A 13,907-nucleotide genomic window follows, 5' to 3' on the forward strand; every position below is an offset into this window, starting at 1 on the left:
GGAAAGAAAGAAGGAAGGAAGGAAGGAAGGAAGGAAGGAAGGAAGGAAGGAAGGAAGGAAGGAAGGAAGGAAGGAAGGAAAAGGAAGGAAGAAATAAGCATTTATTAAGTGATTCCTATGTGCCAGGCACTATGCTACACACTTTACAAATAGTATCTCAGGTGACCCTTATAATATTCCTGGGAGGTAGATGCTGTTAATATCTCCATTTTACAGATGAGGAAACTGAGGCAGATAAATATTAATGACTTATCCAAGGCCATACAGCTAGTGTCTGAGGCCAGATTTGAAGATGAGTTTTCTTAAGGCTTGAGTCTTCCTTTCTTGACTCCAGGTCCAGGACTCTATCCACTCTGGCATCCTCTACCAGCACCACTTCCCTTGTATGATGTCTACATGTGTGTTTCTGTATCCCTATGTGTGCCTATGTCCAGCTCTGTCCTTCTCTCCTAATGATCCCTGATGAGAACAGAAAGCAGGCTCGCGAACGCTTCCCTGGCTGCTCCCAGTCTTGCAGGGAGTCAAAGCTAGGCTGGTGCTCTAAAACAAATGGAAGCTCAGTTCCTCAGCTTGTCCTTGAAGCATATGACAGGTTTGGGCCAGGGCAGATTTGCTTCTCAGAGGTCTACAGTCTTTCCAGGAGGATCTTCCAGTGGATCTTCCTTTTCTGCATGGTGGAACTCCTCACAAATTCAGCCATTGTAGTACCCCCAGGCTTGGGATAGAGGCAGCAGATGCAGGTCATACAATCACAAGATTGAACAGAAAGGGAAATGATCTGCCCAAAGTCATCTGGGTAGTAAGTGGCCATCATGATTCAAATTCAGATCCTTTGACTCCAGTTTGTGTCCTCTTTCCACCACACTGCCTCCCCACTCGGTATCAGAAGCAGAGATGCTAAAGAAGTTGCCAGGTGGCCAACTTTGACGTGACTGAAGGCCAGTCCTGCCATGAGGCAAGGAGTTGTCCAGGATGATCTCAAAGTACCTTCTATCTCTGAGCCTCATAGCAATGACCATTGGCTGGGCCAGAGAGGGCACCCTACCCTAGCATAGACTCCAAGAGGTTCATGTCTTTCTACAAGTCCAACACCAAGTCAAGGATATGCATAAGCACTAGGGTTCCCCAAATGCCTCTCCTACATGTAGTGAGCTCTTCCTCTCAGGAGAGAGGAAGTGTGTCTTAACTGCCTTCCCACTCTCCAGATAGCCAACTCAGGTCCACCCTGAAATGGGAGGTCCTTGGAGTTGTAGACCAGGGGGTGGCAATTGGTCCCATCCCCTGCCATGCCAAATCCAAATGATGGTCTTCAGAGGTCTATATAGTTCATTCAATTCACAGTAAAAGGTTACAGACTCACACCCAACCTGTGGAAAATAAGGCCACTCAATTCTCTGTAGGAACTGTCTCTGAACCAATGGGAGCTCAGGGTCCCAGAAGGCAGGAGGGAAAAGAATGAAGAAAAGCAATCTTGGAATCTCATAGCTGGAGGACTGATAAGGCATTTCCTCCAAACCAGTCCTGGACAGGAATCCCCTTTCTGAGAAGTAGCCGAGCCAGTCTCCACTTGAAGACCTACAAAATGGGGAACTTACCACCTCCAGAAGCAACCTATTCTACTCTGGGAATACTCTAATTATTGGGAGGGTTTTTGTTTTTCCTACCCCAACCTACAGTGTTTTCATTGCAGTTCCTTTCTGCAGGAATAAGTGGGTTTTCCCCTCATTCCCTGAGTGGTTATCCCCAAGCTTAGCCTTCTTTTGTCTCCCCATCTTTGAGCTCACAGTGCCCTGAAGCTTAAAGTCTGTTTTACAACTTAGACAAATGCTTCTAGAATTTCTGGATAATCAAAGATGGTCCACTTGCCAAAGAAGGCTGTTCTCAGTCTATAAGGATTTGGGAATGTGATGAGAGAAGGATCCTGGAACTGAAGAATCAGAGAGATGGAAGGTTGTTCAGCATCCCTTCTGGTCCAGACCCCTGCATAAGAGGAACCCTCACTATGATATACCTGATAAATGATTGATTATCCAGCCTGAAGACCTCCAAGGAGGAGATTGATCTTACTAGGCAAAAGTAACTGGGAAAACTACTGCCAGTCACTTCCAAAAGGTAACCAACGTCTATGGATGTAGCTCAAAACTGTCTCATCCCAGTAGGGCAGGGGAGCTCCCTTAGCATCAGGTAGAGGAGATGGCCACAGTCCTGAGCCCTCAAGCTTGCTAGGGAACAAATTGAAGATAATTCTGGATCTAGAGTCAGGAAGACCAAAGTTCAAATCCAGCCTCTGATCCTTGCTAACTGTGTGACCCTGGGCAATGTCTCTGCTTTAATTTCCTCAACATTAAAACGGGGATAATAATAGTGCCTAAAGTATGGTATTGTAAGAGATGGATGCAGCTTGGTAACTCAATAGGTTAAGAGCCAGGCCTAGAGATGGGAGGTCCTGGGTTCAAATTTGGACTCAGATACTTCCTAGCTCTGTGACCCTGGGCAAGTCATTTAACCCCCATTGACTAGCTCTTACCACTCTACTGCCACATAGTATTGATTCTAAGACAGAAGGTAAGAGTTAAAAAAAAATGAGATAATATTTGTGAAGTGCCCTTCCTTCCTCCCTTCTCTCTCCCCCACTTATCAGCATCCCCCAATAGTTCTGGTCCATTCAGCAGGTAGAGAAACTAATGCCTCGGTTTCCCTAAATTTCCATGCCTGCCTTCTTTCTCCCAGCCCCACCCAGATGGATACTCACCCAGGCCAACACTAACATGTGTGTCCCTCTGGAGCATGTGGGCAGACCTGCTCTGTTACCAAGAGAGGAGCATGTACAGGCCCCCAGGGAGGATTCCTGGAGCCTAGAGTTGTTTGTTATCTGTGAGCCTCTACACAAATCCTACAGCAACCATGCACTGTCCACTGATGGCCCCGGGCTTCTTACCCTCCTGGGTGATACCCCTGGGCAGGGTGGCCCAGAATCCTGGAGGCAGCCATAGTTTCCACTGTCCAGCTCCAGACAGGCCCAGGGGGAAGCCTGGTAACCTCACTCCTTGGACCCTGGAGATTCTAGGTCGATGGGATAATGGGGAAAGCCTCGGAGGGCATGGGAAGCTTATGTGTGTGGCACTCGGGGATCTCCCCAAGAGAGGGTTTATTTGGAGAACATGACACTTGGATTACAGAGGGCTCAGAGGCAGCATCAGAACAGAACCCAGAGAAAAGACAGATGAGGAAAGGAGGTAGCCAGCAATCTGCCCTGTCCTCTGGTGGAGGGCTTTGACCTCATGTGGATCCAAGGCTCTGTCTCAGAAGAGAAGCCCAACTAGCTAAGGTGGGGCTAAGGCTGGAGAAGAAGAAAACCAGCATTTATTAAGCACCTACTCTCTGCCAGGGGCTCAGCCAAATAAATATTATCTCATTTGATCCTCACGAAAACCCTGGGAAGTAGGTGCTGCTATTTCGCTCATTTTACAGATGGGGAAACTGAGGCTGAGAGCAGTTAACTGACTTGCCCAGGATCACACAACTAATAAGTGTCCAAAGTTGGATTGGAACTCAGATCTTCCTGACTCTAGGTCCAGCACTCTATCCATTGGGCCACCAAGGAGGAGTTAAATCTCAGCAGGCTGAGCAAGAGGCTGCTCCCTATCATCTCATTGTCCCCAGACCTCAAGAGGAGAACTGACCATCTGTAAGGTCACTATGATCTCTAGGACAAGACTTCCTTGTCCCTTAACAACCCAAAGGTCTTTCTTCTTTCTCTGAGTCAATGGCTGGCCCTCTGCAGAACCCATTCCTGAGCTCAATTAGTCAGACTATCTATCAGCATACATTTACTAAGTATCTATGATTTTGGGGGGACTCAGTGGATTGAGAGCTAAACCTGGAGATTGGAGGTTCTGGTTCAAATCTGACTTCAGACACTTCTTAGCTGGGAGACCCTGGGCAAGTTGCTTAACCCCCATTGGCTAGCCCTTGTGGCCTGTCTGCCTTAGAAGTACTACACAGCTATGATTCTAAGATAGAAGATGAGGGGTTTTTAAGAAAAGAGGGTTGACCAGGCAAGAAGGGAAGGGCTTTGAATTCCAACCAGAGGGTTTTCCTGAGATTAACCATCCCGGAAAAAACCAGCCCAAGCCAGACCAGGTGTACCTTCTAAATCATAACCAAATAAACCATCCCTGGCCTCTGGAGCTGGGGAGAGTCACCTCCTAGAACAGGGGGGAGGGATAATCACCTGATCTAGCTCTGGTCCACCCCTCTGACCATGGGGCCCAGGCCTAGGCAGCTCCCTCCCACCAAAGAGTCCCAGTTCCATGGCCCTAGTAAAGGACGACATGGAAAGGCTCAGACTATAGCTTGGGGACACTTCTAGAATCCATCTCATCTCCCTGGGGGGACCCGAATGCTCATACAGAAACCCCCTCATCCACCCAGGCTGTGACTCCCCCCCATCTGTCCCTTCTTCTTCCATGGGCCTCCCCCCATCTTCATATAACTCCAACAGCAATTATAGGAACATAGCTACAAAACACCTCACGCAATTAAAACTAGATCTAAAAAACTGGAAAAACATTCATTGTTCATGGGTAGGACAGGCTAATATAATAAAAATGACAATTTGACCTAAATTAATTTACTTATTCAGTGCTATAACTATCAAACGGCTTTTATAGAATTGGATAACTCCAGTGACTTTGCTGAGCCAGGGCACCTACCTTGTCCTTACAGAGCACCCAACCCAGGGCAAAGGAGCCTCTCCCAGGCCCTTGTGGCCCTCCCCATCCTGTTCAGGGGCCCTGATTCTGACCCAGCCCAGCCAGGTCTACTGATAAGAGCCACTTGTTTTTAGAGTGGGAATGAGCCTCTCCCAAGGCAACAGGAAGGGGCCTGGAAGCACAAGGAGGTGTGCCTGGGCTAGTCAAAATGAGGAGAAAGGTGAGATTGAGGCAGGGATTGGATAAGATCTAGCTCTTCCTCTGGGTCAGTCTCCTAGCCACCGGGCAGCCTATATCCCTAGCCTCCTCTGCCCCCCGGGTCCTTTCCCTTGGGCATGCACATTGCCCAGGCAATACAGAAGATGCCAGCCTGGCCTCTCCCCTCCTTCCAGGGCCCCTTGGCCGCCCAAACTCATTGGGTCACTGACTTGGAGCTGGAAAGGTCTTAGCGGTCATCTAATCCACCCCCTCATTTTACAAAGGGAGAAACTGAGGTCTAGAGAAGAGAAATAATTTGCTCAAAGTCACCCAGGTAGCGAGTGATGGAGAAGTGATTTGAACCTGACTCCAACCACTGGATCACACCATCCTTGTGGGTCCCCAGAGATTTGTCATTCTATTCACCCAAAGGGAACAGGGAAAGGTCAGCCGGGAATGTCCAGAGACACTGTCCCAGCTGGCAGGCTTGCCCGCCCATGACCCGGATCCCAAGGGACTCGAGTGGTCACCTCCCTGCCCCTTCCTCCCCTGGCTCCCCGCTCTCTCTGACTAGCTCATCCTGCCCACCCAGGCTCTGGTCAGAAGGTCAGCCTAGACTCTCCCCAGATGCCACTGCCCTGCCCCAGCCCCTCTTTTTCTCCCACCCATAAGGTGAGGGCTTCCCCAGCCAGATCCCTAGCAATGCTCAGTGCCTAGTGGGTCCTTCTCTATTGGTCTCCATTGTAACAAATGGACTAGAATCTTAGTGGAGACACAAGCCCTGTGGGCACTCATGGTGGACCTTTGGTGTCCACAACAGAGAAGGAGCATCCATCATAGTATAGATAAAAGACCCATTATGTTGATTTGGCTTCAAATGTGACTCTTCCTGGCTCTGTGGCCACCTTGGGCACATCATTTCAACTCTCCAAATATCAGTTTCCTCATCTGTAAAATGGGGAAAACAATGGAACCCAGCTCCCAAGGTCTTGGGAAAATCAAGGGAAATAACAGAAAATAGGCTATAGATATGTCACTAGAAGAGGTGGCACCCTTGGTCCTGAAGTTCAGGAAGACCTGCCTGTGACTTCACCTCTGCCTGCCTCAGCTTTCTCATCTGTAAAATGGGTACAATGAGAACACCTGCCCCAGATCCTTCTTTGAGACGCAAATGAGATAATATTGACTAAGCGCTTTGCAAACCTTGAAGCTTTCTACAAAGTCTGGCTATGATGAGGCTAATTCCTGGCGGTCACTCAGTTCAATGTGACAATCATTTATTAAGTGCCTGCTCTAAAGGACCCAAAGCCCTGGGCTCCACACTAGGGATACAAAAGAAGAAATTCAATGGTCCCTATCTTCAGATAGCTTACATTCCATATTTCCTACCTGATTAAAGAGAGAAAGAGAGAGAGAGAGAGAGAGAGAGAGAGAGAGAGAGAGAGAGAGAGAGAGAGAGAGAGAGAAATTAAAGAACCCTAGATCTGGAGCCTAGAGGGACCTCAGAGACCAACCTCTCTGCTTTTACAGATGAGGAAACTGAGGCAAACAGGGTTAAGTGACTTGCCCAGGGTCACACAGCTAGTAAGTGTCAAAGGCCAGCTTTGAACTTGGTTTTCCTGACTCCAAACCCAGCACATTCTTCGCTGTACCACTTAGCTGCCCCTCAAATATTATAACATTTATATAGTGTTTATTAGTTGCCAAGAAGGGGTAGCTGGGTGGCACAGTGGCTAGAACATTGGACTAGAGTCAGAAGGGCCCAATTTCAAATCTGGATTCAGCCACTCCCTACTTGTATGACCCTGGGCAATCACTTAATAAACCTGCTTGCCTCAGTTTCCTCATCTGTAAAATGAGCTGAAGAAAGAAATGACAAACCAGTTGTGTGACCCTGGGCAAGTCACTTAACCCCCATCACCTAGCTTTTAGCGCTTTTCTGCCTCGGAACCAATACACAGTATTAATTCTAAGACAGAAGGTCAGGGTTTAAAAAATAAAATAAAACCCACTGAGTCGGGACCTTGTCCAGGCAAGAGGCCTCGAGGCAGCGCTCCTGGGTCACGGCCACTGGTTTTCCTCCTCCTCGACCCCAGGTTCGGAACCATGGAGACCTCTGGGGAGCCGCAGAAGGAGGAGAAGCTCATCGAGCTCTTCGACTCCTTCAGGGACTTGTTCAACTTCTTTTGCTCCAACACCACCATCCACGGCTCAGTGCGGCTCGTCTGCTCCAGCCGCAACCGGCTGAAGACGGCCTTCTGGAGCCTGCTCTTCCTGGCCACCTTCGGCATGCTCTACTGGCAGTTCGGGCTCCTCTTCGACGACTACTGGAAGTACTCCGTCATCATGACGGTGTCCGTCCACTCGGAGCCCAAGATGTTCCCGTCCATTACGCTCTGTGACACGAACCCTCACAGGTAAGGGAGTCCCCACGTCCATCCCCCGGCCAGCAAGCCTGCCTTGGCGTCCGCTCTCAAGCAGAAAAGTGGTGAGAGCATCTGACGTCCTCAGAGGCCACATTTGAACCCGGGTCCTTCCATCTCCAGCCCGGCACTCGATGCCCTGGGCCACCTAGCTGCCCCCCAACAAGCAATCATTAAGTGCCTCCTACGTGCTGGGTTCTAAGTCTTCTCATCCAACAGGTCCCCGCTTGTGGAACAGTACCTGGAGAACTTGGATGAATTTGCCCAGGAGAACATCTATTCCTTATACAAGTTAAATATCACTAGAAGACAAGCAGGGGGTCAAGGCGGTCCAGCTGCCAGCCCCAACTCTGGCTCGCCTTTTCGCCTCGACCGAAGGATCTATCTGGAGGAGCTGAACGAGGGGAACGTTCACAAAGTGGGGTTCAGGCTGGTGAGTGCAGCCTCCTGACACGCCTTCTTCACGAGCCGTGAGGGATCCCACCCGGCGGGGGACAGAGTCGGTCAGAATAGAGGCTCCTGGCAGGGATGAGGAAGGCTAATCGGGGACCTCTCGTTCGAACCCCACTCGCTGTCCCCTACCATCTTCCATCAGGAAGCCCTCGAACTCTACAGCCTGGGCTCACTCTACGTAGGACCCACAGAGGCAGACGAAGGCAAGGTCACCCGAGCGGGATGCCCAGGCCTGTGGGGGTGCAAAGGGCACCCACGTTTAGAGACACCCGCTGAGCAGGATGCCAGGGGCCCATTGCCTGACAGGGAGGTTGGGGTGAAGGAGAGAAAGCGTGCTAAGGGGGCCAGGCAGGTGAGAGCCCGAGAAGCCCGTGGCTGGGTCAGAGGGAAGCCGCCAGCGTTCGTGGAGGCTTCGGCGGTCTCCACTGACCGCGGGTCTCTCTGGGCACACGGAGGGGCGCAGGGGCAGAGCCGAGGGCCAGGGAGGGGCAGGGGAGGAGCCTGACGCCCCTCTTCTTCACCCCAGTGTAACAGCACGGGCGGGGACTGCTTCTACCGCAGCCACTCCTCGGGGGTAGCCGCCATCCAAGAGTGGTACCAGTTCCATTTCATCAACATCCTGGCCCTGCTGCCCCACCACAACGAGACGTCCCACACAGACCACGATGGCCACTTCATCTTCACCTGCTGCTACAATGGCGAGGCCTGTCAGAAGCAGTGAGTGTGCCCAGCGGAGATGGGACAGGGACCACGAGGGCTCGGGGGAGTGGGGAGAGCCTGCCAGGAGCAATGACAAGGCCCACAGCGAGGACCGGCCAGGAGGCGAGGGTGCGAGAGGATGAGAACTGGAAGGGGGGCTCTCAGCGTGACGAGGGGTAAGGCCTTCAGGAGGTGGAGGAAGAGTCAGAGGAAAGGGGTTCAAGTGGGAAGGGCTGGGGCCAGGCAGAGAGCAGCTCCGCTGGGAGGCCGTCACACTGCCTTTCTTTTTAACTCTTTCCTGCCATCTTGGAATCCATGCCGTGTATTGGTGCCAAGGCAGAGGAGCAGTAAGGGTAGGCCATGGGGGTAAAGTGACTTGCCCAGGGTCACACTGCGAGGAGGCGTCTGAGGCCAGATGTGAACCCCGGTCCTCCCCTCTCTGGGCCCAGCTCTCCATCCACGGAGCCCCCAGTCACACAGACTCTTTGGCTTCCACAGAGACTATGAGACCTTCCATCATCCTGTCTATGGGAGCTGCTACACCTTCAATAGCCGAGGAATGAATGACTTCTGGAAGGCCAACCGGCCTGGGCTCACTCATGGTGGGTGCAGCAGGGGCCCACCGACCCAGGGGGAGGGCCTGGGTGCCCAGGACTGGCCATCTGCCCTTGGTGCACCCCTGGAACAGGGCTGCCCTTTGCCCCGGGGAAAAGAGGCCAGAGAGCAGGATTTCCATCCAGACAGAGGCCTCACATTTCAGTCCCGTTTCTCCAAATCTGGCCTCAGACACATCCAAGTTGTAAGACCCTGGACAAGTCACTTACCCCTCTTGGCCTCAGTTTCCTCATCTGTAAAATGAACCAGAAAAGGAAATGGCAAACCCCTCCAGTGTCTATGCCAAGAAAAGCCCAAATGAGGCAGGACTGAAATGACTGAATAACAACAGTCCGTACAGAGGCTCCCTACAGGTCCCACATTGACTTGGTTTTAAAATAGAATGTCATCTGTTTTATTGCCTTTTTATTTAATGTTGTTAAATACTTTCCAATCACAATTGAATCTGGTTCAAGTGACACTCAGGAGAGGCACGAGCCTCACGCAGCCTGCCGGCAATGTGTCTGACACCTCCGGGCTGGACCATAAAGTCGGGCCATGTCAGAGGGGGGCACAGTAGGAGAAAAGCTGGACAGACAGATGGATTGGCACCAGCTGGGGAAAGGCCTTGAATGCCAGGATTAGGGCTAAAAACTCTCTCACTGGGTCCCTAAGCCTAGCCTGCTATGGGAAGAGCCGTAGCTGGGCTGGGCCAATAGTCTCCCTCATCCTCCTTTTCTCGCTGCCAGGAATCAGCCTCATTCTCAAGGCCGAGCAGAACAATCACCTCCCACTGCTGACCACCGAGGCGGGGGTCAAGGTCATGATCCATGCCCAGAACCAGGTGCCTTTCCTGGAGCACCAGGGCTTCAGCATTCGCCCCGGCACCGAGACCACGATCGGAGTGAGGGAGGTGAGCCAGGGGGCCGGGGAGAGGGCAGAGGCAAGGGCCCGGAGGGGGCAGTTCTGGGCCAGACGGCCTGAGCAGAGAGGACAAGACGGATGGCCAGAGCAGAGAACGTTGTAGTTAGAGGCCGAGGACCTGGGTCAGGAACTAGGCTTCCCTACTGCCTATGTATGTGGCTTTGGGCTCAGTTTTCTCACCTGTAAAATGGAAAGATTATATCCTTTAAGGTCAATTCTCACTCAAAATCTCTGATCCTGTGGTCTCTGGGGTCCCTCAGTGCTTGGGGGGTGGGGAACTGATCCCCTCCCCCAACTAGGGTCAGCCTCATCCACTCTGGATCTATGGCCATCATCCCTTCCTCCCTCCTGAGCCCTCGCTCATAGATCACACACCAACACCCTTTCCTGGCCTCCCAAAAAGGTGTCCCGCTCCTGGGCACCCGTACCACTCTGGGCCCCGGTCCCACCTCGGTGACCTCCCAACTGACCCAAAGACAGTGCCAGGGCCCTGCATGGGGACGGGGGAGCTGGAGCTGGAGGACTGAGGGGGCCCCTCTTTGTGTCTCCCCAGGACGAGGTGCACCGGCTAGGGGGGCAGTACGGCCATTGCACAAAGGATGGCCAGGACGTGGATGTCCAGCTTCTCTACAACAGTGCCTATTCCATGCAGGTATGGCCTTTCCCCTCCCTCTCCATCTCCTTAGCTGGTCCTCAGCCATCTCACCCAACCATCATCTCCAAAAGAAACCCTTTCCCAAGGGCATCTGGCCCTTGCCTGAAGACCTCCAGCAAGAGGGAGCACTTTCTGTCTCTGTCTCTGTCTCTCTCTCCCTCCTTCCTGCCTTCTCTCTCTGTCCTTCTTTCTCTGCCTCTGTCTCCTCCTCCTTCTTTCTCTGTCTGTCTCTGTCTCTTCCCTTCCCTCTCTCCCTCTGTGTCTGTTTCTGTCTGTCTCTGTCTTTCTCTGGCTCTGTCTCCCCCTCCCACCTTCTCTCTCTGTCCCTCTTTCTCTATCTGTTTCTCTTTCTCTCTCTCTCCCTCCCTACTGTCTTCTCTCTGAGTCCTTCCTTCTCTGTCTCTATCTCTCTGTTTCTGTCTCACTCTCTCCTTCTCTCTCTGTTTCTGTCTCTCCCCATCCCTCTCTCCCTCCCTCCCTCCCTCCCTCCCTTCCTCCCTCCTTCTCTCTCTCTCCCTCTCTCTCTCTCTCTCTCTCTCTCTCTCATTCTCTCTCTTTTTCTCTCTCTCTCTCTCCCCTCCCTTCTCCTCCCTCAGTAGTCTGGTCCCACTCCGGGACACTGCGAGCCACTGAGCCTTCCAGGCCTCCTGTCCCTCTGACCCATAGCTCCTGGGTGTCCCCTCTGAGGGCTGAGCAGAATAAAGCTGAGCCCTCACCCAAGGACAGCGCTTCAAGCGCTTTAATGGTGAGCATGCCCAGCAGAACCCCAGGGACGTCACCCGCCAGAAAGATAGTGGGTGCTCCCTGACAGCTGGGGGACCCTCCCAGGGACAGGCAACCTCTCAAGTGGGCGAGTGTCCGAGGGCCCTGCCCTGTGGGCTGGGCCCCTGGAGGAAGAAGGGAGAAGTCAGTCATTTCCCACCTCCAGGCAGTGGAAAGCTGCAGGGAGGGGAAGAGCTGGGCAGGACTCCGAGGTGCCCCCTGACTAACCAGCCCCTTCCCCTCTGCCCCCAGGCGTGTTTGTACTCCTGCTTCCAGGAACTGATGGTCCAGACCTGTGGCTGCGGTTACTACTTCTACCCCCTCCCAAAGGGGGCCCAGTATTGCAACTACAATCGGCATCCAGCCTGGGGTGAGGAGGAGGCCTGGGAGTCGACCCTGGCAAAGGGGGAGAAAGGGGAGGGTTATGTGTGGCCAGAGGGGCTGGCAGCCATCTCTTCCCAAAGACTTCAGGGAGCACCTCACTAGGGACAGGTCCAGGACTTTCCCACTCCGTGCCTCAGTTTCCCCATTGATCCCATGGGCTTCTCTTCTGAGAAGGGGCCTCCTTCCCCCATCCACGGAGGTCTTGGCTGCCTGGTGCGTCCAAGCATCAGGCCCCGGGGCTCAGGGTGTCCACTCTGGCCGCAACATCCTACCCCATTCCATGCCCCCTTCTCAGTCCCGGCTCCCACTGCACTCTCTCCCGTACCCCCCAGCACCCATGCCCGGCCCAATTCCCCCCCTCTGAGCAGAGCAAGCCTGGGACACTGGGTGCCCACCCAGCACGCAGGGGCCAGTAGCTGACCACTGGACCGTCCCGCCCTCTCCCTTCCAGGTCACTGCTTCTACAAACTGTACCAGGACCTGGAGTCACACCGGCTCCCCTGCTTCAGCCGCTGCCCCAAGCCCTGCTGGTGAGGGATAGCTGGGTGCACCCGGCTGCTGGGAGCCCAAGAGCCTGTGGCTGTGGGGAAGGGAGTGGGAGGAGGCGTCTGTCTGTGGGGCCTCTGACCTCACTGGACCTCTGGGTGTCTCCATAGGGAATCTTTGTACCAGCTCTCAGCCGGGGTCGCCAAATGGCCATCAGCAAAGTCAGAGGTGAGCTGCCCTGATGCTGCGGGGTGAGAGCGGAGTTAGAGAAACTGCCCCCATTTTACAGATGATGAGGGTGCATCCCAGAGGTGGAAGGGAGGCACAGGGCCAGTGAATGGCCCAGGGGAGGCTGGGGGAGGCTCTGAGGACAGGCCAGTAACCCAAAGCTGTCTGTCCGCAGGACTGGATCCTGACCACCCTGGGCAAGAAGGACGCTTCGAGGACTAAGAGGTGGGTCTGGGGTGAGACTCCAAAATCCCAATGCCCACCCCACATGGCCTAGGCCCCTCTCGTCTGACCCCCGGGGCCCGGGAGCCAAGGGGAGGGCCGGGAGCCAGCCTCACTCACCCCTTCGTGGCTCTTCTCCTTCCTGGGCAGGAACAGCATCGCCAAGGTCCACATTTTCTACCAGCACCTCAATTACCGCTCCGTGGACGAGACTCCGACGTACTCGGTGAGGGGCGGGCTTGGCGCTGGGCAGAGGGGCTCCGAGGGGGAGGGGATCCCGCTGGAAATGGGACCAGACCAGCTGGGCCAGGGAAAGAGGCCGGCCTCTGCTGGGCTAGAGCCAGGGAAATGGGGCCCACGGCGCCGGGGACTGGGGGGAAGAGGCCAGGACCCTGCAGGAAAGGGGCAGAGGAGGGCCTAGAGGCTGAGACTGGGGTGAAGAGGCCAGGACCCTCCTCGGGGCCGGAGCCAGGCTGCGCAAGAAGAGGGGACGGGACGGGGGCCTCCGCCGGGGAGGGGGTGCCGGCCCTGCCGTGCCGCTCACACCTCCCGGGCCTGTCCTCCCCTCGGCAGGTCACCCAGCTCCTGTCCAGCATGGGCAGCCTGTGGAGCCTGTGGTTTGGGTCCTCGGTGCTCTCCGTCATGGAGATGCTGGAGCTCCTCCTGGACGCGGCGGCCCTCACCTTCGTCCTGGGCTACCGCCGGTTCTTGGAACCGAGGCAAAGGAGCGTGGAGGCTCCGGAGCGGGCCGAAGATGGAGCGAGGGCCCTGTCCGTCCAGCAGGACCTCTCTCGGCTGCCCTGGAAGATGGAGGCGGCCGCAGGAAGCTACCTTTCGGGAAGGGGCCCACAGCAGGCACCTCCTGTTGGCATCGCGCTCCAGGGGCGATTCCAAGAGCCCTGGAAGCCAGGGCCGAAGACCTAGGAGGGCCGGGCCGGGGACCCAACGGGGCGTCTGGAGAGGCACCCCCCAGTCAGTATTGCTCTGCCCTCCTCGGGCGTGTGTCTGCGGATCCCCTTATTTATGTGCCTGTGTATATACATGGACGTGTGCGTGTGTGAGAATCTAGGCACGGCAGTATTTATCCGGAGGGCGTCCGTCGATCCGCGCTTTTGGACGGGAAGGCGGGATGTCCGAGCGTACGTTTGTCTGAAGACTGTAGAT

General features: G+C 54.3%; 1 protein-coding gene across 1 annotated transcript; it reads left to right on the forward strand.

Annotated features, from left to right (window-relative positions):
* The first annotated feature begins 7,019 nt into the window (after window positions 1–7,019).
* SCNN1D (sodium channel epithelial 1 subunit delta) lies at window positions 7,020–13,667 on the forward strand. The gene is made up of 12 exons (XM_044668630.1): window positions 7,020–7,330; window positions 7,556–7,769; window positions 8,316–8,506; window positions 8,987–9,090; window positions 9,832–9,995; window positions 10,560–10,658; window positions 11,676–11,793; window positions 12,259–12,337; window positions 12,464–12,521; window positions 12,697–12,746; window positions 12,894–12,969; window positions 13,317–13,667. Exons 1-12 carry the CDS (start codon window positions 7,020–7,022, stop codon window positions 13,665–13,667), a joined length of 1,815 nt encoding a protein of 604 aa, XP_044524565.1.
* Window positions 13,668–13,907: the final 240 nt, after the last annotated feature.

The sequence above is a fragment of the Gracilinanus agilis genome, chromosome 3, assembly GCF_016433145.1.
Source record: "Gracilinanus agilis isolate LMUSP501 chromosome 3, AgileGrace, whole genome shotgun sequence".
Taxonomy (NCBI): domain Eukaryota; kingdom Metazoa; phylum Chordata; class Mammalia; order Didelphimorphia; family Didelphidae; genus Gracilinanus; species Gracilinanus agilis.

Bases quoted from the DNA above. Each gene is read 5' to 3' on its own strand.
- SCNN1D (XM_044668630.1), top strand. From the start codon at position 7,020: ATGGAGACCTCTGGGGAGCCGCAGAAGGAGGAGAAGCTCATCGAGCTC. The intron at 10,659-11,675 runs GTATGGCCTTTC...CTCTGCCCCCAG, and splicing joins ACAGTGCCTATTCCATGCAG to GCGTGTTTGTACTCCTGCTT. The intron at 12,338-12,463 runs GTGAGGGATAGC...GTGTCTCCATAG, and splicing joins CGCTGCCCCAAGCCCTGCTG to GGAATCTTTGTACCAGCTCT.